The 26,534-nt window shown below is 34.6% G+C and overlaps 1 protein-coding gene across 1 annotated transcript in view; it reads left to right on the top strand.

Moving 5' to 3' along the window:
* The window catches only part of EPHA7 (EPH receptor A7), a 176,002-nt gene that overhangs the window by 119,894 nt on the left and 29,574 nt on the right, over window positions 1–26,534 (top strand). Inside the window, exons 6-10 of the mRNA XM_081314541.1 lie at window positions 9,763–9,887; window positions 14,928–15,096; window positions 17,851–17,959; window positions 18,595–18,650; window positions 24,932–25,057. Of these exons, the coding sequence (XP_081170667.1) occupies window positions 9,763–9,887; window positions 14,928–15,096; window positions 17,851–17,959; window positions 18,595–18,650; window positions 24,932–25,057 (585 nt within the window). The remainder of the gene's footprint in view (window positions 1–9,762; window positions 9,888–14,927; window positions 15,097–17,850; window positions 17,960–18,594; window positions 18,651–24,931; window positions 25,058–26,534) is intronic.

The following is a 26,534-nucleotide window of genomic DNA, read 5'->3' as shown; positions in this document are numbered from 1 at the left end:
CAATCGCTCATCCATGAAACTCTAGACACTTAAACTATTTTTTTTCAAGTGTGGGCTTTATTGGCAGATGGTTCTTAGACATGACTCAGCTAAATTAGCCACTATTTCAGACAACAGTGAACCCATATGCAAACAAAAGATCTGTGCAATGCAGTACACAGAATTCTCTTATACAGACCTATCTATGTTCCAGGATTTAAATTTCAAGCATTTTCCTCCTACATTTCTGGATCTCTTAAAAGCTGTGGGAGGTGTCTCATCTCTGTTGACATAGCAGTTCTCACTAGCCTGGGAACTGCACCTTTGCTTCACCATCTATGTACCTTATGCAACTAAACAAACAAAAAGCAAAAAGATTTTTTTTTTGTTCCTTGCACAATTAAAGAAATCCCCCCCAAAATGTAACTCTGTGTTATTTCTTAATAACACATGTAATTTAAGTTTTTTATGCAAGAAACAATACAATTCATGCACCTACTGCTGTGTTAGTCTGCATAGCTGCCTGAGCGGTTTCCAAATAATAATAATAATAATAATAATAATAATAATAATAATAATAATAATAATAATAATATTAATAATAATAATAATAATAATAATAATAATAATAATAATAATAATTTTATTTATATACCGCCCTTCTCCCGAAGGACTCAGGGCGGTGAGTCAAACTAAATCACTTGGATCATTATTCAGTGAACCACAAAATATACCGTATTTTTCTATTTATAAGACACTATTTTTTCCTGTAAACACCCTGTTCAAAAACCAGGTCTTATACAAGTGCAGCATTTTATACACGAAAAAATAATGGTAACCTCCACAATCCAGGGCATGCCTGTGTGGGTTCTTTACATGCTGCTGCCATGCCGCCTGGTGTAGGAGAATATCACTAACCCGAGTTGCTGCCTGGTGCTGAAGGATCGCACTTCCCCAAGGCAAGGATGCCGCCGGTCCCACTGAAGCCGCCTTCTATGACCCGTTTTTCACCAGCACAGCTCGGGCTGAAGCCGCAAGAGGCCCTGGGAAACTGCCTCAGTACAGTGATTGACGGCCGAGGGGGTGGGTGGGACTAAGTCCACAGAGCACCACCTGATTGGAGAAAGTCGCCTCCCTTGTGTGATGGTACCAAGAAGTACCAGTAATTGGGGGGCGTCTTATACAAGGATGTGTCTTATAGATGGAAAAATACACTAGTTAATGTTGCATGCTTATTTTTGAGTAAGTTTTATTAGGGTCAGTTGAACCTGATTTAAAGTGGGAGAACCAGAGTGATTGGAATTAACGATACCTGCAATCCTATTCCTAAATGTTTTCTTTTAAGCTAATATAAGAAAATCCATTCCTTTAGATTGGGGGGAAATGTAGCTGTTCCCTCCAGTAAAAGCAGAATACTAACTTGTATCCAATTCTGTCACTGTACCATTATTGAACATCTGTCTCTAGGATAAATAGAGGATGGTAGTGATGGACATTATATTCTGTTTTATAAACATTTGGCATTCAACATTATATTGCTTCATACATGGAAATTTAAATATAATTTATCCTGATAGATAATTTCAGTTTAATTATCTTGATGATTGTATTTCTCATTTTTCTTGTACAAGCCTTTTTTGTTCCTTCTTTTATAGAGCAGTTGCATAAGATTAGCCTCTCAAATTCATTTGATAATACTGTACTACAAGAGATAACATAATTATGCCTTTGATTTAAAATTTAATTTTAGTCTATTTGTTCAACTTTAAATTGATAAATAACGTATTAAAACTGATACAGAGGTTTTCATTCTAGATAATAATTATATTCAAATATACATGGCATATGAAAAATATGAAGTCACATGTCCCAATTTAGTAGTGGGTTTTTTTATTCCACTATAATGGAAAGCAAGATGCTTCCCATATCCTAGTTAAAACCATGGATAATTACAGCTCCTTTGTACGTTAGCATGATTCTTTTCATCATTGTAAAATAAAAACAATAACATTATAGCCTCAACTGCATCAACTTTTTATTTTGCATACATAATATAGTGCAAAATCTATAACTTTTTTTTTAAAATTCCATTTATATCCCGCCCTTCTCCGAAGACTCAGGGCGGCTTACAAGCTTAGCAGTAGCCTTCATTCTATGTATATGCCTGCTTACTAGGGCTTTCACACACACCCCCAAGCAGCATTATTACAAAGTCAGCTTAATTGCCCCCAACAATCTGGGTACTCATTTTACCTACCTCGGAAGGATTACCTAATTAGCAAATCCCAAACTCAAAGTTTCTTTTTGTTTCTCAAGCACAAAATTCAGAAGTGGTTTCTAAATAGAAACAAAGTTAGATGTATTATTTGTATTATTATTATTATTAAACTAGTTAATTTGGCCATCTTTGCTAGTTCCATCAGTTTTTCCAGCCATTCTTCCATTGCAGGAAGTAATGTATCTTTCTAGAAAAGTCTCTGTTTGAGTTCTATATTCATTTTGAGAATCTTCTGTTTTAAAATATGAATCTTGCCCTAGTATATTTTTTTTGCTTTGTCACAAATCCACCAAAGATGGTAAAAAGTTCCTTCTTTACATTTTCAACATACATTTGAAATAACTTCACACATCTTCAACAATTTATCAGGTGTTAAATACCAATGATATATCTATATCTATATCTATATCTATCTATGGATCTTTGGTTATTCGGGTTTTTCCCCGCGTAGAACTAAAGGTGTAGGCGCAACGTTTCGACGGAATCCCATCCGTCATCATCAGGCTGGTGGCTTTAGCTTCCTTCTTCTGGGAGAAGCATGTGGCTGTTTGTTCCTCTTTTTTAAACTGCCAGAGGGGGTGTGTTCTGTGGGTGGAGGTGTGCTCTGATTGGGTGGGGGACCAAGTGTGTTCTGATTGGGTGGGAGTGTGTTTTGAATGGTGGGTGTGTTCTGATTGGGTGGGGGTGTGTTCTGAGTGGATGGGCTGGTCTCAGCTGCCAGCTCCAGACCTGAGCTGGTGAGTTGTGCTGCTTTTGTTCGGCTTCGTGTTTGTGGTGGTGCCATGTTTTTATAGTGGGTGTCAGTTTGCTTATTGTGTGGTTTGGAGGGGTTTAAAGTGGCTGATGTTGCAGCTGTAGTTAGGTTTCTGTTTTGTGGTTGTGCCTCGTTATCATTGTGGGTTCGGATTTGCTTTTTGAATGGTTGTGTGGTGGTGATGTCATGTGATGTTATCATGAGTTTGGGTCATGAGATAGAAAAATGCCCCCACAGCATGAACAAACGAGATGATACCTCTCGCCTATCAGCCATTTGGAAACCCGCCTTGATTGACAGACGAGTCCCAACCACCAAGAATGATACCAGACCCAAACTGAACACACCCCCTCTGGCAGTTTAAAAAAGAGGAACAAACAGCCACATGCTTCTCCCAGAAGAAGGAAGCTAAAGCCACTAGCCTGATGATGACGGATGGGATTTCGTCGAAACGTTGCTCCTACACCTTTAGTTCTACGTGGGGAAAAACCCGAATGACCAAACATCCACATATATATATATATATATATATATATATATATATATATATATATATATGTGTGTGTGTGTGTGTGTGTGTGTGTGTGTGTGTGTGTGTGTGTGTGTGTGTATGTATGTATGTATGTATGTATGTATGTATATATATATATATATATATATATATATATATATATATATATATATATATATATATATATATACACAAATTATTCAAATTGCTAATAAAGAATTTTGGGAGGCTGATATGGCCATTTCGAACTCTTTATGTTCTCATCAGTCAGTCATACCCTTTATCTGAGATTCGAAGCCTTGACAAATACTTAACATATATATATATATATATGTGTGTGTGTGTGTGTGTGTGTGTATGTATATGTATATGTATATGTATATGTATATGTATATGTATGTTAAGTGTTTGTTAAGTATTTAGAATACCTTGCTAGTCCCCAAACATGGGGCAAATCTTATTTCCTGTTTCAGCCTAACCCAAGGCCATCAACAGGCTGTAGTCATACTAGAGAAGAGGTGTCAGACAGTCCATTTAGAGTAAACATTGAACGTATGTTTGGAGAAGCATTAATATTTCCACATGAAACTGTAGTACAAAAATTTGATTCATCAACAGAATGAATATGTAATCCTCAATTTTTAAAACAAAATCTGAGATATGGTTTCACTGATTTGGATGGTATTTCTCAGCATATTTAGACATATGCTTTTGGCCTATAAGATTTGTAACACGTATGTTTGCAAAACGTTGATTAAATTTCACAGGTATTTGGAAAGAGATATTTTAATGATGTTATAGTTCCTGCTACAAAATTATAACCTTGAACATAGCAATTTCAGTTTCAACAACTCTGTAATGATTGGTTTCTCTTGGTACCTAGATAGACTATTTATATGATTTTCACTTAATATTTGACTGCATATTTATCTTGTGGTAATTTTTCCCCTTTTCCTCATTTCTAGTTCACTTTAGGCCCAGTCTCTCAGAAGTAAAACAAAAATAATTTGTTAGAAAGGCTGAAATTTATCAGAACTCTTTCCAGAAATTTTTGTGTAATAAATACAGTCATTATCACATGAACCTGTAAACACTGGTTTTATTCTTCTAGCAACTTATTTTTTGCTATGATTGATCATGGAGATAGATATATTTAAATCTGGATGGTATTGTCAGTAGTAATATAAAATACTGGCCCATATTCCATGACTAAAATCCTTGAAGATGAAATCTTTTTGTGACTGAGGAGATAGGAACAACAAATTCAATTACAGAAAGCCTTCTCTGTCATTACACTTGTCTGCTTCTACAGGAAATGATTTGTAAATGGTGCTTTAACTTTCCCTCCCATAAATCTTGTGGGCATAATTGACACTTGTCATTGATGATGGATGATAAAAGAAAAAAGAAAGAAAGTAAATGAGTAAACTCTCTGGGGAAAAATATCCCTATATGAGAAGTTATATTTAGAAACTTTGGCTCCTACACATTAGATTTTAAATTTTGTGGAATCTCATGTATGAGATTTAAATTGGATTCATACTCTGCACTAAAGGTTTTTTTCTGCTTCATTTTTTTCCATTTCCTGCACATAAGAAATTATCCAGTGCAGGAGTTATGAATGACATTAGAGTCAATAGTATCATCTATCAATTTAAGGTTGCTTTACTACTGATTGATATCTATGTTGAATGTTGGGGAAAAGGAAGACACAGACTGGGAAGTAATATTTCAATCAAATATTAAACAAAACAGAACAATACATAAAACAGATATATTAAAATATCTTTAGGAATGGACAAAACCTGAAATGCAGCTTTGTATATAGGCTTCTTTATTTGTAATATTTTACTCAGTAAATTTATAATTTATTTTTTATTATTTTTATGGCTTCCTAACCTACTCACAGTAACATAATGTGTGCAATTGATTCTTGTTTCTACCTGAGGAGTTTTAAATGAAAAGTGAATATGATCATGACAATTAGATAAATAGGATTATTTCAAAAAAAATCCAACATTGAGTGCTATTTGTATGGACATTTTAATACATTTTATGCAAAAATATACCAATTAATCAGATGAGATGAATAAATAATATCCATTTTTAAAAGCATGCTTTACAAATTAGACCCTGATGCGGAAATGAATTGAGGCAACCATTGTCACCAACGATCTCCAAGGAACAGTAGGTAATTTAAGAGTTTTGTATCTGCAAAAATTAATGATTGAAAGCTACAATCTGGTAGGATTAGCTCCCATTTACCCTCATTTCATGCTGGTTGCTTCTCTTTGTATATTTTATAGGATGCAGAAGCAGTGTCAGGATTATCACATTGTAGTTCATAAGCATAATGAACTAACTCAGACCATTAAAAAATGTATCAGGCTTTCAGCATAGTCTCCATCATGCAATAAGTTTAATAAAAATAGATCTTATTAATCAAAGAAAAATATACATTTCAATCCAGTCAAATTAAATTGTTTGATTTTAGAACTTTTCCCCCATTTTTGTCATGAATTGTTTGTGAATGGTTTAAACACTATAAATTAACAGTATAAGATTTAGAGGTGTCATCCTTCATATTGGACTTCTACCTGATTGATGTAAATAACATGTCTCCATTTCCTAAAACCAATTCCACTGGGAAACCACAAGAGCATTATGGATAATTTGTGTTGTAACAACAGACTCACAAAGGTTTCCAAATCTTAAGAATTTATTTAATTGCTTGTGACTTTATCCCACCTTGCAGATGAAATTAGTAGGTTAAGTAAGGGAAGTCATTCTAGTTTTGCACTTGATAGTGTGTGTATTTTTTTTTATTGAAAAGTTTTAACATACATTTTATCTTTAACAGTCCCCCCTCCCCCTCCCTTCTCCCTCCCTCCCTACCCCTCTCCCCCTCCCCCCCCGACTTCCCAGAGCTAAGTACAAGGTATAAAAACAAAAAAAAAACGATCATAAACATCCATATGCTAACAACCATAAACTCTAAAATCTATCACTCTCTGGCTCATATAGGATAATACAAACACTATTAATATTAAGTATATATAGAAAAAAAAGAGAAAAAAGAAAAAGAAAAGGAAGACTTATTCAAATGCTACATGAAACTTTTTAGTCCTATATTTGTTCTGGATATACTCAATCCATTTTCTCCATTCCATGATATAACGTTCTTGCGAGTGATCTTTCAAATAAGCCGAGATCTTTGCCATCTCTGCCAGGTCAGAAACCTTTAAAGTCCATTCTTCTATGGTCGGCAGTTCCTCCTTCTTCCAATACTGACCGATTAAGAGTCTTGCTGCTATAATTAAATTCAACATCAACTTAGTGTCCACAACCGTAGCATCTGTAATTATTCCCAACAAAAAAAGTTGCAGACAGAACTTTATCCTTTGCTTGAAAATCTTCTGCATATTCCACCATTTTTTTATCCAGAAGGCCTTCACCTTTTTGCAAGTCCACCATATGTGAAAATATGTTGCATCTTCATCACCACACCTCCAGCATTTTGGCTGATAATTCGGGTACATACTTGCAAGCTTTTTAGATAGTGTGTGTATTTTTTTAATACTTGTTCTTAAGATTTATTTATTTTTATTACAGTTTAACATGTATATCTAAAGTAAATCATTGACTTTATTACATGTGTGACTTGGATACACATAATGCATAATATAATGTATGTTTGGTGATATAAGAATTATTTTAAGAAGAAAAAGGAAGGAAGGAAGGAAGATAATTTAGTGTGTTGCAGTTTAGCTTAAATAATGTAAACATAAATGTATTTCTTCTCTTTTTCTTTCTCATTCTCTTCTCCTTTTCCCTTTCTTCTATTTTAATCCCAAAGAAAACTCCTGTGTTTTATAATTTTGTATTTCTGTCAAAGTAAAAATTATTATTCCACGTTTGTAAAGTCTAACAAATATTTATCCAGTGAACTGCCTTGGCTGGGGGTGGAATTTTGTGTGAACATCAATATAAGTGAGTGTATAACCATTGTGTATTTGTATTTATACCCATTTTTTAAAGTAAATTTGCTTAGAGAATATAAACATGAGAGAAAGCATAATATTATTTTGCTGCTGGTCCTCATTTTGAAATGTTTTGATTTAATAAGGCAGTTATGGAAAGGAAAGGTTTTTTTTTTCCTAGTTAAATGACAGAATAACTTATTTGGAATGGACCATAAATGTAGTTACTGGAAGTCCATAGTAATTGGCTCAGTTGCAAACCCTTCTTGATCTCTTTCTCTTTAACAGCAGATTAACAAATAGGAATAGCCAACATTCCAGTTTGTCTACAATTCCTTTATAATCACATAGAATAAAGAGTATTTTCATCAATGGCTCTGGAACAATCTCTGAAATTTAGGAAAACACAAGTGTATATGCAAGGTTAAGCCTGCTTTCTTAAAAAAAGGCTCTAGTTTTAATGGTTTTCTACCTATTACTTATTTATCAAATTTATGTGGCATCCATCTTTGCAAAAAGTGACTCTAGGTATGACATACAACAATTAAAATAATAGATATATAACAACAGTTATTCATAAAAATGTAAAAAATAAAAAATGCAAGGTATGAGAGAGAATAAATGTTTACTGTAGTGATGGAACCACCTCAAGATTTCACTGGATCCCTTTGGATTCCCCCTCCCCCTCCCCAACCCTGATGACATAGCCAGATTTTGAGGGACTTCTGAAACATTAACAGAGATGAAGCTAGTCTCATTTGTGACAGGAACAAGGAGAGAGTGTTCCATAAGATGGGCTGTAATTTCAGTAGATTTCATGGGACATATTGATTACGATTTCAGCTTGAATTTCAGTATTATGTCAACATGGCAAACTGTATACTGGTTTCTGCCCTGCTACTCCGTCTTTCTTTCCTTCCCATTGCTTCCTTTCTTGACATTTCTCTTGCTGCCTAGTGATCACTGTCACAGACAGCAGGCTCATCTATTAGTATGTTTTCCTTGGTGTTGTACATTGCCTTTTTGGGAAGAAAAAAAAAGAATCTCCCTGCATAAATAACTGTACATAAATGCATGTAAAATAAATTCAGTTTCTTTTTTTATCAAAGTCTTGCTACTTTTCAAAGTGCAGCTCCTTGCATGCTTCCTAAATCTTAATGCAATTCTTAGCCTGTAAGGTAAATACTCTCTAGATCTCAATCAGAGTGCTGGAATTTCTAATATTTCAAATCATGTGATGCATTTGTAATTCTGGAAGGTATGTCTAAACATGTGTATGTTAGGAGCAGATATAGAAAGAAATGCATACTGTATTTTAAGAAAAAAATATACTGTATTATAAAGGATGTTTGCTTAAGAAAATTATGTATTTTAGGACAGCATGCACAAATATGTATATATTGGGATAATCATGCTTGAAGGGTTTGCTGTAATGGTGCTGTTACCATTGTGTCTTCCACAACCAGGCAGTGATAATACTCAGCTGTAAGAAAAGTACAACATAAAAATTCTATATTGATATTTAGGGAATTATCTTACAGACACTTTCTTTCTGACAATTCAGAATCTGTTAAAGCCACTATCACCATAGAGAAGTGCTGAGAGTGCAGTAGAGTGGTGAATTTCATAGTCCAAAGTTAAATATCTGTTACTCTTTATTGACAACTCAGTAGACTTACTCATTTTAAAACAATTGCTCAGAGAAACATGACTCCCCAAAGAAAAAATGGTAATGCCTTTGCAAGTTATGGCAGCTTTCTGTTATTCAGCATTGCATGCATTTTGCTTTCAGACACATTTTATAAGTGCAAGAACATCATGAGTTTGAACTAGAATCCATGGTGAGGATTTGAAATAGGACTGCATATTTGAATCCCTTGTGCCTGTATTTTTCTTATAAGTGACATTGAAATATGTAGAATATTTGGCTGTTGGTTTACCGTCAAAAATATTCTAGAATCATGTTTTCTGGTTAATTAGAATTTGTTTACTTATTTTTTGTCCTTCTGATACCATAACTTGCTAGTTGGGACTGATTTGAACAGTGCTGCCTTTTGTGGTTTATACTTTAATTTGTGTTTTTGTTCTGGTTTGTGAACAATAACAAGGCCTTGCTTGAATATTCACTGCCTTTTAAATGTTGAACTAAGGAACCTACTTTAATGATAGCAGCACAGCATAGGATTGATCAGTAGTGACATTTGATTGGAGAGTTCCAGCACATTTGCCTGTTGTTTATTGAAGTATTTTCTTCAAACAGCTCCCTCGCAAGTTAGTGGTGTAATGAAAGAAAAAGTGCTGCAAAGGAGTGTGGAGCTTTCCTGGCAGGAACCTGAGCATCCCAATGGAGTCATCACAGAATATGAAATCAAGTATTATGAGAAAGTAAGCATTACTTTGAATGTGGGCCATTCTTCTGTTCATGTCATTGCAATATCTTTCTGTAGCGGACTAACGTTTTGTATAGCCAGCATGCAGCCTTCATTTTGGTTGCCATTCTGTATGACTGTTGAAGATAATCTTACCAACTTGATTCCATCTTCTCCAATACACAAAAAGAAGGTAGTAAAATCAAGTCACTATTTTAATGAACAAAAGCTTCAATTGATCAGTTGTTGATGGCAGCCTTAGTTGATGATGCCACAAAGCAATGAGTTAGGATGCACTACAAGTAGTCCTCAAGTTACCAAGGCAATTGAAACCGGTATTTCCATGGCTAAACAATGCAGTCATAGTGTGTGATGTCACATGGCCACATCGCTTAGAAATGGCAATTTCTACAGTCTCCATTGCAGTTATTAAACAAACATTGTATGTGTTAAACAAGCGTCTCCTCACAACTTCCTGGTGGCTTCCAACGACCAAACTCGGGGAAGTCAGCAAGAAGTTGTGAGTTCTAGGTGGCTTGCAAGCAAGCTGACAAGCAGATAAGTGACTGCGGTTGAGTGGGAGGACATGCACAGGTAGGCAGGGTTTGGATAGGTGGTTGCTGCTGACGAGAGGTTGCAAAAGGGGTGGGGAGTGTAACAGGGTTTAGACTGGTTGCTGCCAGGCCAGAGAACGTGCCTAAGTGGCTGGGGAGGTACAGTGAAAGCACAATGAGGCTTTTGAGGAGGGTGTGGAAGTGGCATGGGAATTGTAGTGCAAACACAGTGAGACTCAAAGAAAGTGTGCAAGGATGTGTGAGTGCCCAGAAAGGCTTGTCACAAGCACAGCAAGACTCGGAGAAGGTGCACAAATGGCTGCAGAAGAGCAGGGCAAGCACAGCGAGGCTCGGCAAAGGTGTGCCGGCGGCAGGAAGTAGAGTGGCCAGAGTGCAAAGTGGCTGGGAACACTGCACTGGTGGCAGAGACTTACCTAAGTAACTTGCAAACTTCCCTGCCAGTTTTCCCATTGACTTTGCTTGTGGGAGGCGAACAAGGAAAGGAACAAGGAAATCTAAATCAGGTGATCACAGGAAGCTCGACCATTGTAAGTGCAAGCACCCAGATTGTGACTGCAGAAATTGTGGGACAGATGGAGCTTTGAGATCTGGTCATAAACACAAGTTATTTAGCACTGTTGTAATTTCAAACAGTCACAGAACACTGGACTACCTGTTTGTACTCTTTACTATAATTGGGGATGAAGAAAAATATTTTGAAATGCACTTACTACTAAAAATTATCGATAAATTGTTACAGCATTTAAAAGGCACATATTCTGATATTGTAATATATAAATTATTATAATATTAATTGGTTAAAATTAAGATAATTAACACTCTAAAATAATTGCTATTAACCATGTTTATAACCTTCAGACTTCAGCACACTGGATTGCTTTATAAAAGACTTCAGAGTGGAATGATAATAATTTCATATAATTTACCTGGAAAGAAACCATTGGAAATATAATACCAGAAGAAAGATACCTGCAAGGGAAACACTATATATGCCTTTTCTTCACAAAAGAAATTTTTGCTTGTATTCCCTGATAAATGCCGAGAACATTTCACAGGAATTGTTCTTTATATATAGGTGGTCCTTGAATGGATTTGAGCCCAGAATTATAGTTGCAAGTTGTACCAGTCATTAATCAGGTCACCAGATGACTGACCTGATTTTATGATTTTTTTTCCAGCGATCATTAAGCAAACCACCAGGGTCACTAAGCAAATCCATGATTGTTAAGAAAACCCAATCTCTACAATGGGTATTTTTTTGCCAGAAACCTGAAGTAAAAGAGTTTGCTGGCAAAAAATAAATAAATAAATCTTAAACCACAGTCACATGACTGGAGGATGCTGCAAACAGCTGTAAAAACAGGCCATTTGGCAAGTGCCCCACATGCAGTCACATGACCATGGAGGCTGGCCATCAGAACTTTGAATAGTTGCTAAGCAACCGATCACAAGTAATGGACTGCCTATACTTATTTTCTCTATCCTTAGATATCCATTTAAATCTTGGTAGATTTTCCATGGAAAATTGCATTGGATAACATTAGCAAACTTCTTACATTTAGCTGATACCTTATAATTTATTATTTAATAGCAAAATATTCCCACAACCTCACAAATCTGGGCATTATAAAGGAATCATAAAACAGTAGTCTTACAGTATAACAAATTTAAAACAAGAAATAGTCAACTGGACATTTTCCTACTCAGAATGGGCATCAGAAGTGTTATAGTCCCATTTACAAAGGAGTTTAATTTATTCAAAAGCTTCTTAAAATTCAGAGCAGAAGGGCCAAACACATAGCGTAAAGCTTTAGGACATAACACTTAAATATTGTAAGAAATGTTACTTTATATTTTCTGTATATAGGCACCCAATACAGCTGCAATGATGTGATAATCACATGTGCCACCTTTTGGATTTCTATATCTGAAAAAATTCTTTTGAAAATCCTTATAAATGAATGGCACAAATTTTTGGAGAAATAGAAATGATAGGACAGACATCTTTATTGACTATCTTTACTTATGAAGGTTTAGTCAAAGTTAGAAACTTAAAATTAAAACTTAAGCATTGATTTTGCTATGAGGGTATTCTTATAAATATAGATTACATTCACATGCTGTAATTCACATAGTCCTCATCTAGTGGCTGCTGCATTTAGTGTCTGTTCCAGGTTACAACAGAAATTAAAATAATTTTGCAGCCAATCCTTCCAAGATACAACCTTTGCAGGTCTGTAAAGCAAAGGAAAGATAAAGTAAGATCATAAACATATTTGTGATTTCACTTAGCAACTGCTTCATTTAATGACCCAGTTGCAGATCCCAATTGTAATCAGCAAATGAGAACTACCCGTACAATATATTCTCTTTTTTCCTCCCACAAATTACTATTTTCCCCTCTCTTTTGTTTCTATCTGATTCCATTTTTTTTCTGTATTTTAGAAATAAATTGGAGAGAGTAAAATTCTTTTTTTTCTTTAACTTTCAATTCTGAAAGTCCGCATGATGGCTATTGTGTGCAACGTTCTCCATGAACCAGGCAATTATGGCCGTCAGTGGCATCTTATCAGACATGAATAACATTGGATGAGATTCAATCCTAAGGCTAGAAGTAATCCACATTTTTCATGATGAAGAATGTCAAGAGAATTTGCTGATAATTTAAAACTGGATTGTATGACTAATATGAGCAATTCCCAAATCAGATAATCCTGACCTATGTAATTCTGAGGTTATGAAAATAACAAGGCCTGAGATCGAGAATGTGAAAATCAGCTTAACACAAAGATTTCTGGAAAAGACAGAGTGAGCCCCACTAATAGCATTCCTGTTAGCCAATTTGACTATAATACCACTGAAAGGATTGACTGAGATAACTCCCAACAAATTCTGACCTTCAAGTGGATACCAAACCATTTAGCCCACAGGAGCACCTCAGTTTTGGGTAGAGAGCCAGAAGATACAAAGTATGTCTGAGGGGAAAAAACATATTGCCATCTAGCTTTAGAGCAATGAGTTCTTTAAAGCACTAATTAGGATTGATCATGACCTTTTATCCAGATACAGTTATATGTTGGTAACAGCTTCCTGTTTAGAGTCCATTTTTACATAACTCATATGATACCGTATTTGATTTCTAGAAGTCCTGACTCTGTTTTCTCTTGACCAAGGCATCTATCTTAGTTTCTAGGCTGAGTGAATATGAATTGTTAACACACTACTTAGCAGGTTTTGTAAACTCAGCCACAGCATATGCTAAAATGAGAGCTATTGTGCTTTAGATAGATTTCTATCTTATTCCTTTTTAATATTAAATAATAAATATGAACCAGTCACAAATTTTGTAACTATTTATAGTTTAATATTTTGTAAAAGTAAATTGATATTTAAGTAGAAAACACCGTTTTTATTTGACCATCATAAAAGGTCCAACCATTTTCTTCAGATAATTTTTATACTATGGAACTGTAACAATTTTTTGGTGTAGATTCCCACAGAACCGTATTATAGTAGTATTCTCTATACTACAGAACTTAACAAAAAAATCAGTGTAGATTTCCCCAAAGAATATAAGGCTCTACATTTTAAATAGATAATTTAAACTAAAGATAATTGTACATAATTTTCTTGGGTTTGTTGGATATACATAAACCAACTATCATAGATTTACTATAAATGAGTGAGTTACTATAATTTTTTTAAAAAAAATGTGTTCTAACTTTACTAGATTTTTTTATGAAAATCTGAATACAATTTTAGGTACAAATTCACTGAAAAAAATATGGAATCCATTGTCTTGCATAAGGTTGTTACCCAGTAGAAAATTTTACTTATCCTCTTGTGTATGAAAAATAATAAGAATGCATCTACCAGCCCCCCCAAAATAGAAGAAAATAGATGCATATACATTTAAGTGCACATAGACCTTTCTGGGCCATTGTCTGTCCTATTGACAATAAAATGAACATGTTTCTGCTTCAGTTAATTTTAAGCTGTTAATATCAGAGGTGTTCCTCCACCCATAAGTGAAGTCAGGTAGAATGCGCTTTGTAGAGTCTGCAGAGCTGAAATAAATAATTGTTATGATTTTTCTAGGTAGCTGAAAAAGAACATCTTATTTCCTAAGAGTAGGGAGGAACGTGCTGATTCCTGAACTGATACATCACAATATTTGAAACTGATTGATGAGCAAGCCAAAATCCGCAGTCAAACAGGCAATGATTTTCTCTCTTCACTTTTATGAACAGCACCATGTGCTTCCCATTTACATTTTGTGTTATTTTAAAATCTCCTCAGTGAAATAACATTGTGTTATGCCACAGCGGCAGAGTCTCTTGCTAAATTCTTTATGCAGGAGGAAAAAAATTCCTTCTAATAAATTGAAATAGGGTGCCAGAAGCCAGCTGTCAATTATTGATACAAAGCAAAATGAAAATCTGAAAATTAAATACCACTCAATTGTGTATTTATGTTTGCAGGACCAAAGGGAAAGAACTTATTCAACAGTGAAAACCAGAGCCACTTCTGCTTCGGTTAATAATCTGAAACCAGGAACTGTATATGTTTTCCAGATTCGTGCTTTTACTGCTGCTGGCTATGGAAATTATAGCCCTAGATTAGATGTTGCTACATTAGAAGAAGCCACAGGTAACACTTACTTACACTTTTTGGCAATTAATATCACCAAGGAAACCCAAAACGTATAGCAAATTGGTTGAATGGAAACATTTTTGCCTTTCTCAGTTAGTCTCATTTCTCAGTTCTCAATTAAGGTCTCAAAATTTCCTCTAACTTACCTTAAGGTTGACAAGCAAGACTTAAGTCAGTGCTGATTTTTAACTGCAGTTATCTGTCTTAGAAAAAAATATATCTTAGGACTGTTGCTTTTTGCTATGAATTTTTCAATAGAAATGTGAGAATTAAAAAAAACCATAAAGAAACATGTACAGTTATATAACACAAAATGATTCAGTGTCTTCAGGCTTTTTATTTTAACATTCCAAACAAATGGATGGTAATTTTTGTTCACATTCAGATCACATGATTAATCCTTCTTGAATCCTTCTGATATTAATAATAGCTTCTCAGTAGAATCTTTATTGCTGGCTCTTGGCATAACATCTTTTCTATTGACATTGGATATATTTAGGAATTATTCTAAGATCTTATTTATTCTGTCCCAGTTTCCAAAGGGAATAAAACTGACCAGAGCAGCAATATTTTCCTGTGTTTGGGTTTTTTAAGTTGCTCTTCTGAGGATTATGAAAGGCCTACACACTTTCTATCTTCAGTACTTCTCTTTAAATATTTATATTTCAAACATGCTGTTAAATTTATTTAATTCACTGTGGATGCTAGCAAGAATGGAAATAGGGAATAGCAAACGTTATCATTTATAGATATACAGAGATAGACATTATATACAAGAGTAAATGTAAATGTCTGCTACACATTATCCCTTTAGAATTCTTTAACTTTTGTGCAGTGTTCATGACAAAAACAAAACATTTATCTGTATACCACCCAGAACTAGGTCTGTTTGGGGACTTTACACTTAGGCTGTGGCTTTGTCCACTGAACAAGATAGCTGATGAGACCTAAAACAAATCTCAATTCAGTGCATTCTCTTCCAAATTCATTTACAACACCAGTTACTATAGACTGATTCTTATTACATGTAGTCCTTTACCTACCACCACAATTGAGCCCAATATTTTTGTTGCTAAACAAGACAGTTATTAAATGAGTTTGCCCCCATTTTACAATCTTTCTTGCCATAGTTGTAAAGTGAATCACTGCAGTTGTTAAGTTAGTTAACAAGATTGTTAAGAGAATCTGGCTTCCCCATTGACTTTGCTTGTCAGAAGGTTTCACAAGGTAATCACATGACCCCACTGCAACCATCACAAATACATGCCAGTTGCCAAGCATCCAAATTTTGATCACATGGCCATGGGGACGGTCATAAATGTGAAAACTGATCATGTCATCTTTTTCAGTGCCATAGTAACCTCAGTCACTAAACGAATGGTGATAAGTCAAAGAGTACCTGTACTTTAACATACGTATACTTTAGGCCTCATGTTCCTCTCCCTCTTTAATCTTTTCCTCCTCTCCTGGCCCCTTACTCTTGGAAGAGTTTGGACTTAGTTTGGTTTCGCAATGAAGCATTCATTTGAAAGAGGGAAAATGTGTTTGGCAGCCATCTCTACCATGTGAGAAACAGTAATCTACTCAGGTTAAGAAATTGAAGGTGGAGGTGATGTGGAGGAAAATTTATGAAATGAGGCCAAGATTTACAGCAAATGCATTGGGGACTGTATATGAGAGAAAGATATTTGAGTATTGGATATTATTCATCTGAGTATCTGAACTTCTGGAGGTGGTATATCTGCTGTGAGGAGGACAGGAAGAAATATCCCAAGAAACAAAGGACTTCATTCTTTCTTGAGGGGGAAAAAAAGGGAGCAAGCAGAAAATTTCTTCCAAAAAAACCAGAATGTGGGGTGAAAAGAAATTAGCCCTTTTGTTGCTTTATTCCATTATCATTCCTATATGCCTCACCTCTAAGAGGACCTGGTTTTTCCATTATTGAGGAATTTCTGTTTCTCACCTGACAGCTGCTCTTCCAGCATCTTTCCAAAATCCATTTTTTTCCCCGTAAGAGTTGGAGCTGCAGAACAAAAGAACATTCATCTCCATTCATTCTCTAGAGAGCTTTTTAGGAAGTCCCATGCAGGACCGCTCAGAGATCCACTGAAAAATAAAGCTAATGATGCAACTGAAGCTTTGTTTCGCAACACAGCAATGTTGTTTTAACCATTACAAGAAAAAGTAACAAAATGTTTTCAATATGTTACTGCTTGCTAAATTGAGGGGAAAACAACAGTGGTGGGAATAGATAGAGAAAGAATGCACACACCAAGCGTGAGAGGACCAGAATATCTTTAATTTTATTTTTATCGAATGGTGCTTAATTTTGGGTTTCCAGGAATTGTGGAACCCAGACCCTATGACAAAGGTTTCGATCTAGGTGGTACCGCTGTTTCTAAGAGGGAGCATACATTTGCATATTTAGTCTATAAGCTTCTGCAGATTTACTTTTTAAAATTATATTCCAGAATTGCTATATTTTTCTACCAAAACTTGCAGGTCAATTTAAACAATTGTGTTGGCTGGCAGAAATGCAACAGATCCCATTTCCTGACATAAAGCTAAAGTAATGAGAAATTTACTATGTGTTGAATGTTTTTGCTTGTGAGGCAAAGTACCTTTCTCTGACTAAAGAAGTAAACTTGTTTCTCGCTCACAAAAAAATGAAATTTCTAAGAACTGAGAGAGAGAGAAAGAGAAAATCGTAATTTTACTTCTCATCTTTGCCTGTTTCTTTTCCTGATACAGCCACTGCCGTTTCCAGTGAACAAAATCCTGTAATCATAATAGCTGTGGTAGCTGTGGCAGGCACAATCATCCTGGTATTCATGGTGTTTGGCTTCATCATTGGGCGAAGGTATTACTTTCAAATATTAAGATGCTTAAGATAGACAGGACTTGGAAAAACTCAAATGCACATTAATCATTGGTAAACAGCAGGTTACATCTATAGAGGTTATTGCTTGCCAGTGGATAAGCAACTTTAGGGATTGGGGAAAAAAACAAAAAGTTTGCATCATAGTGTCATTTTGATAGAAGAATCTGATTCAATTCATTATCCATATTACTAGTTTTACTTGCAAATGTGTTACCAAAATATATCTTGATATATGTATTTAAAACAATTTTAGCTATCTTAAAGGACAGAGGCCCTTATCCCAGGAAGAGTTACTACCTTTTTGAACTGGTTTTCTAACTGCTTATGACAAAGGACCTAAAAATTATGTCTGCACTCCATTTTCATTTGCCTCTTTCAATAAACTTCTGAGAGTTCTTTGGGCAAAAACAGCAATGTACTACAGGATATCAATAATTCATTGGTGATCATTGAATACTTATTGATACATAATCTATCAGCTGTAACAGTAATCATACTTTAAACTAAGCATGTACAAAACCTAGAATTATATTTCCTGTTATGTTCATATTATTACTTCTAACACATTAAAGTGTGACACAGTTTCAATTAAAAAATGTCTTTTTTTTCCCTAGACACTGTGGCTATAGCAAAGCTGACCAAGAAGGAGATGAAGAACTTTACTTTCATTGTAAGTGCTTTGCTGTTATTTCATCCAGGAGATTCCAGGCCAATTACAGTAGATTGGTCCTGGCACTAATAGAACAGTGACAGTGTTAAAAGAACATTTTTGCTGAGAACAAAGATTTTAAATTTGTGTAAACAGCAAATGTAAAGTTAAAAAAAACATCTTCCAAAGTAACATCATAAATTTTATTACTGGGCTCTGTTATGCAGGTAGTCCTCACTTAGCAACTGTAATTGGGATCTGCAGTTCCATCACTAAGCACCTCATTTGCTAAGCGAAAAATCATATGACTACCATGGGCTTTATGACGCACTCCCCCCTTTAATTGTTAATAAAACATCATGGTTGTTGGCAACATATGTGACTACAACTTACAATTTTACTTTGCCTTCCTTTATTTACTCTGCTTATTGAAAGCCAGTTGCAAAGCACACAAATGGTGATCATGTGACCGTAGGACACTGCAACGGTCATGAATTCATACCTGTTGCAAAACGCCTGACTGGCAATCAGTGACTGCCGGACGTTGTCATTTTCATAAATTCAAGGATTGATCACAAAGCTACTTTTTTTTACACCATTGTAACTATGACCGTTTACTAATCAAGGCAGTCAGTAAGCGAGAACTATCTATATGTTTCTTTCCAGTTCACAGACTTTGGATAAACATGCAGTAGTTTCTTAATCATTCTTCTGGAGCAAAAATGATTGATGTAATTAATAATTGTTGGCCCAGCAAGTTTTTGATTATGACATTTATATATTTTCTCAGTTGTACCCAAATTGAATAACTAATAATGATGAACATATATGATGAAAGTAATAATAATGTTTCTTTCAAAATTTGTTTTCAGTAAATAGCCAGCATGAAGTGCGAAAGTGTTTTATGTTGAAAATAGCCCAGTCAATCAAGATTTAACTTATCCGTGAACTGTATCAACTAATTTGTGCATATAGACATGAACTGAATATTTGAATTGTTTAAAGACGATATCAGTAATTTGTTGATGTGAATGTAATCTTGTGTACTAATATGTGTATTATTTATTACTAATTCTGTAATCCTCAACATTTCCATAGGAATAATTACTATCTAAATATGTATCTATCAGATTACAAAATTTTCTAAATTTTGTCAATTTGCTACTCAGAACCCAAACAAATATTTGATAGTATAAAATTAAATTAATATTTATTTAAATTTGGAGTTTGATTTTCATTGTATCAATATTTCTGTTGTGTTTTATATTTTGTATTCTATTTTATTGTGAGTTGCAGCAAATGCTTATACAAGCAGAAAGATGGAGTAGAAATATATAGGACAAAATTGTATATTAGGGGAAATTGTTTACCAAATGTGGATGCTAAGAAAGTACATGGAAAATATGCATACCAAGAGAAATGTATATAATAGTTCATTCAGTAGTTTATGAAAATATTTTTCTACATATGAAGTGATGCAGAAGAATACAGTTGGAAAAATAAGTGTCTGACCAAAAGTGGAAATAACAGACTCACTCATCACAGGAGATCAACAAGAGAACAGTTGTGAATGCAGATATGTGCAGGATGTTAATTATTTAAATCAATGGAAATTTTTAGTTAAAATCCTGGAATTTCAAAATAAGGTAGAAATAACAATTATATCTATTTAATAATTCAGATTATATGTTCACTCTGCCAAACCACCTGGATTTAGCTTTTCTCCCTCAAATTTAACAAGTAATGATGGTGTTAATCACACCTTAATATCTGGTATTCATGTCCATACAATGAATAAGAATTCCTCTTCAGCCTGCTTGACAATTATTTTAAAGTTTCATTATTTGTTGCAGACTTGCCCATTTCTCTTTTTACGAATGTATAGTCAAGATATCTATCTACTTTTTCTACTCCCTTATTTTGCAAATCTGTTGAACAATCAAATGATGAATGGAAAATATACATATATTAAAGAAAAGCTGCTGAAATGAATAAAAAGACACAGTTCAGTAGCTAAAGGATTACTTTAAAACTACTAGCCATGGAAATTTTTCTCTAGCAATTCCTTGGTGCTCAGCATTGGATAGAGTGTGCAGTTTCTTCAAAGGAGGATTTCATAATGCACAAGAGCATATAAAAAACAACCATGTTCACACTGTAAAAGCAGCTGCGTCTTTTCTCAGCTTAAGCAATTGCTTCCGAAATGGTTCCCAATTGTTTCCACATGTGTGTTCACATAAACCCACTTTACTTCTTATAAAAATTAGTGAAGAGGTGCTTTGTACAGATCTCCACATATTCCAAATTACTTTTTTTTTGAAGGATTTGGTTTTTTAGTAACTAGAGATTCAGATCCATGTTAAGTCAGAGTTTGTATTTTCTTTTTCCTCTTTTTGGAAAATCAGAGCAGCCTGTATTTGTTCAGCTCATATGACAGCATTAAAATCAATGTATGGTGTTTTATTGCTTTCCCTCCTTTGATGACTGCATGGGAGGTAGATTTTTAAGAAGCTAGCAGCTGCAAGGGGAAAAAAAGGGGGAGAAATTACTGAAATTCTCCTTCTTGATCTCTAATGGAAGCCTTCCCTCAGCGAAGGAAAACAGTGAGTTTCAACTCTTCACAGAGCACAGGTTGAAAACATCCTGTCTAAATCAAGGAAACCGAAAACAGTAAAGAAGATCAGTATTACAACATTCTCATTCGTTTTAAAAATAATGCAGTCGCAGATATCCCACTGGTGAGATGGAACTATATTAAGAGTGTGAGAAGCTTAATAATAGTGTCTCGTTTTAGTTGTAGTGAGAATATTCACATATTTAAAATAGTGCTTTAAAAAAAAGCCCTTCCAAATAATATCTGACAAGAAAGTGCAATCAATTTGGGGGGGGGGGGTAGAGGAGGGCTTTCATGTGTCTATAAGGGAAAGTGCTAGCCAAAGAATGTTTTTCCTCAGCATGCACTAATTTTTAAAATGATATGTTTGGGGGAAATTATAAATAGGTTAACAGCTTAGTCTTAATTGTCAGAAACTAATTTTGAATATACGGTAACATTGTATTCCTTCATTATATTCCTTTCTAGAAGCTCAGTTATCCAATATTAAGTGAAGTTAAAAACATAAATTCTTACTTTTTTTCTTCTTTTCACATCTCATTATTTTTTTTTCAGTGTCTTTAGATAGAAAGCCTAGTTTTTAATTTGATATAGCCATTGTTTGAAAGGAAAAAATTAAATAGAGTGCTGTATTCACTACAGATAGTTCTCAACTTATGACCAACTGCTCAAAGTTACAACAGCCTCAGGAAGGATGTTTTACAGCTCAGAAAGTGTTTGAAGCTGTTGTAAAATGTCGTGCTGCTACCCCCACCGCACCCTGCAGTCATATGTCTGCATTTTGGGCCCTTGGCAAACAGCTCACATTCATGACTAGTAGTTAAGTGCCCCACAGTCACCTGACTGCAATTGCAGTCTTCTCTTCCGCCTTTCTCAGAAAGTCAGTTTGGAAGCCAGCAGGGAAGGATGCAAGCAGAGGGGCCAGAGGAGTGTTTGAAATACCTTGTGGGGTTTCGGGAAGGGAGCTGAAGCTTCATGAACCACCGGACAGGATTTCCCTTCCATGTATAGAGAGAAAGATAAATCCTTTGTAAAGCTCCAGAAATGAAACTGAAATTTTTAGATATCATGTCCAGTCCTGAAGCTCCATGAAGGATTTTCCCTCTGTTCACTGAGGGGAATAGAACCTCTTTGTGGGGCTGCAGGAATGGATCTGAAATCCTAAAGATTTCAGCTCCACCATGCAGGTTCATCAAAGATTTTGCCTCCCTGCGCGTAGGTAAATGGAAATTTTTTTGGTGAACTGCAGGAATATTTGAGAGAGAAAAGGCTGCCAAGAGGATTTCATCTCTGTGTGGAAACTAAATTCCTTAGTAGGCAGCTCTTTTGCTCCAACTTAATAATCTAGGAGTTTGCCTAATGACTGCAACTGTGAATGTCAGGTTTGGGATCATTGAGTGAAGCAGTCACATGGATGTCTTGCTTAACAACCATTTCACTAAGCAATTGAGATTCCAGTCTCAATTGTGATCGTAAGTCAAGGACTACCTGTAGTCATTTCAATTTTGCATCCTTTTGTTCCTGTACAATCCAGACAATTTGCTGACATATTGAAGAAATTAGACTTAATTTTAATAGCTCAGAGCACAAGATTGGACAGAATATTCAATCTTCTGTCTCATTTTTTACTGAAAGTTTTTACTTTTCAATAATCTCAAATATTACATTTTAAAGTATATAGAAAGATACGGTAGAAAAGTTCACTTAAGCAACACCAATTTACATTTTGTTTACTCTTTCTGTTTTCTTTTAGCAGTGCCTCTGAATCTGAACAACATTACTTCATGTTGATATGCCAAAAGAGCTTTGGCATGTCAAGGTGTTTTATGACAGCTTGAATAAAGTACCATCAAAGACCCATTTGAAATTCACAAGGTTAACTCCAATTCAGGCCCTTACTACAAGTGCAAAGAGAAGGTTCATTCTCCATCTCCTTGCCTGAAAGCATAATAAAGATAGTTAACCTGTTGTTTTCAGGCTGTGCCTTTTTCCTTTGGAACATAAATAAGGATGACTATCTATCAGCTCCAGAAACTGAGCCGTTAACATTAGTACTAATCATATTATTGTTTTCACTTAATCGAAAATGCTATGCAGAAAAATTAACATTTGCAGAATATTTGCATAATATTTATATTACTAGCCTTGCATTTCTATGTATTTATATAAAACAGGTAATAACTGTAATAACTCAAATGCTACAGTTTGTTATTCATTTGCCAGGGAATAAATCTCACTACAAACAAAGGGATTTGTTGCTGAGAAGATATATGTAGATCTGTTGGGCCTGATCATTTCATTAATAGCATTTTGGAAAGTGTTGAAACCAATGTCTAAACATTTCTCTTTAGGAGTCTTCACTTTTATGGTCATTTCCCACTCCATTATTTTTTTAACCAAAGCAGAACATTATTATTTTTTTCTCATTCCTTGCCCCTCCCTACCTTGAAATGGTAGTCTTTCAACAAAATATGTTTTCTGAAAAACAGAGTTCATTCCCTTTTGGCCAGATTAAATATGCAGTTTTTGGGATGACACATTAAGAAACTTTTGATAATGCTGATCAGTCTGTTTCATATTCACCCTTAGGCAACAGATTTAAATCAGTTGTCAGAACAAAGGCCAAATTCTTAATAATGATATTGAACTCAGAAATACATACACATATTCCAGAATGCAGATGTATGGACTTTTATGGTATAACTTATATAATAAAATATGATTAACATTGTTTGGACTATATCATTGAAAAGTATAAATTACAGGTAGTCCTCAACTTATGATTGTAAATAAGCCTGGAATTACAATCAAAAGTCATTGTGGTCATAAGCCAAGGCATCATGTGACCTGATTTTTCAACATTTTTGTAGCGGTCATTAAGTGAATGCCATGTTTTCTCCATGGACATTTTTTGCCAGAAATTGGAAGTAAATACCAGAAACCAACAAAAAATATCACAAATCATGATCATGTGACCATGTCATGCTGCAAATGGGTGTTGGGATGACCAAGTTGAGATAACAGGGCGGGGGAGGAACAGCTGACATAACTTCAAAAATGGGTTGTAAGTAGCTCTGTAGAGATTTGTCATATGTTTGAATAGTCATTAATTGACCAGTCATAAGTCAAAGACTTGTTAAGACCAAATATAATTTGTGCTTCCAGTTGCTAACTCAAAAAATACAAGTACAGTTTGAATGATGCCTGGCATAGTTGTCTATACTGGGGGGGGAAAGAAACGGAGGTCTTATAGATTAATCTGTCTTCCATTTGATCACCCTTTAAAATTGCTGGCCATAAACATAAGCAAATCTGAGTGTTTCTGGAAAAATACTTGATTACCTTGTATACCAAATATTTTCTAATGCAATCACCCTGCTTCCTCCTTGTGTGCTTACAAGAGATCCAGATGAAAAAGAAATACCATTTATTAAATGTATTCATACCACATTTATATTGTATATATATCCTGATAATATAATTAGAGTAGAAAATCTGTTAAGGAAGAAAAATCGGAATGTCTTTACAATGTTTGATTGTTTCAGCTAGGATTCCCTCATGTGGAAACACACGTGGTTTAACAAAAGCTTCCCAGTTCTAGGGAATATTTTATGTAATTAAATCTCGGGGTTGGATGCAACATAAATGGTTTGCTTCATCACAGTCATGCTTTCTTACATCATTACAGTTAAATTTCCAGGCACCAAAACCTACATTGACCCTGAAACCTACGAGGATCCCAATAGAGCAGTCCATCAATTCGCCAAGGAGTTAGATGCTTCCTGTATTAAAATAGAGCGTGTGATTGGTGCAGGTAAGATGACTGGCTTCATATACGATTCTTATGTCTAGGCAAATCGAAACTCACATTTCATGGTGACAAGCAAATAATTATATTTAGTTATGACGCTTTTGCTGATATCAGGGTAATTAGAGGCAACGGATGTAAACCAAATATGTAAAAACCCGGTGGTCCCAAAGATTTGTTTTTATTTAGGAAAAAATAAATACCGTTGTTTATTATAATTCAAATAATTTGTTTTGGCTTACACATTATTACAAGAAAAAATTACACTTGAGTTCAAATGCAGATTCTTTATACACTTCACCAAATGCTTTTATTAAATTATAAATGGAATCTATGTGCATATAAAGGATATTTCTCTGAAGTTAGATCATATTTGTCCAACTAGGAGTTGATTTATACAGCCAGTTTTAATTCAGGGACTATTTTTGATGACATTTCTAACACATTTCATTGAAGTTCTTCTCTTGACCCTTAGGGGTGATACTAATTGTCATTACATTGCTTTCTTTCCTTTTTCCACATTCCGTGCTCTGAAAACCTGTTTCCATTTGTTTGCATTAATAAGAGATGTGACACTTTCATTGCACTAGTTCATGTAGTGAAATTAAGTATCCAGAGGCAAGAAAGATGTCAAATACCTAAGTCTCCTGGAGGAAACATTCTTTGATTTCCTGTTGTTTTATGGTATATCTTTAAAGACCTTTTTTTTAAAGATCACCAATAACAGGAAATTTTTAAAGAAGAAAATGATTTTGTTAAAAAAATATATGAAAGACAAATCAATCTTATGAATATTTACATAGAAATAATTTCCAGTCACTTCATATGTGTGTGTGTGTGTGTGTATGTGTATGTATATGTGTGTGTGTGTGTGTGTGTGTGTGCGCGCACACACACACACACACACACACATATATATATATATATATATATATATATATATATATATATATATATATATATATATATATATATATATATAATATTATAATATTATATATATATAATCCTAAATAAATGATCATCGGAATGCAGTCACAGGAATCATATGGCCAATTAAATTATATTCCAGTGTACATTCTGAATCAGAATCTATTTAATATATGATTTTTCAGATGAAGTTCACAAAACCTCTACAAATAGCATTTGAATAAGAATTTCTACTCTGTGTTACCACTATACTTATAAATACTTAGCCATAAGTGTTTTCATTTCACAAAATAGGTAATTGACCATGGGAAATGGATCCTCTCTGCAAACTGTTGTGTAAGATGGTTCTCTAGTAAGATGACTACTGCTGGGAAAACTGGGAAAATTTGATTTTATTTTTTTCCACCCTTGGCAGATACACAGGGCAGCTTTTCAGAAGCTCCAAATACACATATACCGCAGAGAGTTACGGAGATGACTTTGGAGACACTAGATACAGACCCCAGTTGAATAAACATGTGTTAAGCCCAGGAAACAGAAAGCTTGAGAAAGA

Source organism: Vipera berus, assembly GCF_964194415.1.
Source record: "Vipera berus genome assembly, chromosome: 1".
NCBI classification, from domain to species: domain Eukaryota; kingdom Metazoa; phylum Chordata; class Lepidosauria; order Squamata; family Viperidae; genus Vipera; species Vipera berus.
Note: the sequence above shows the minus strand (reverse complement) of the source record. Positions and strands in the feature narration are given on the sequence as shown.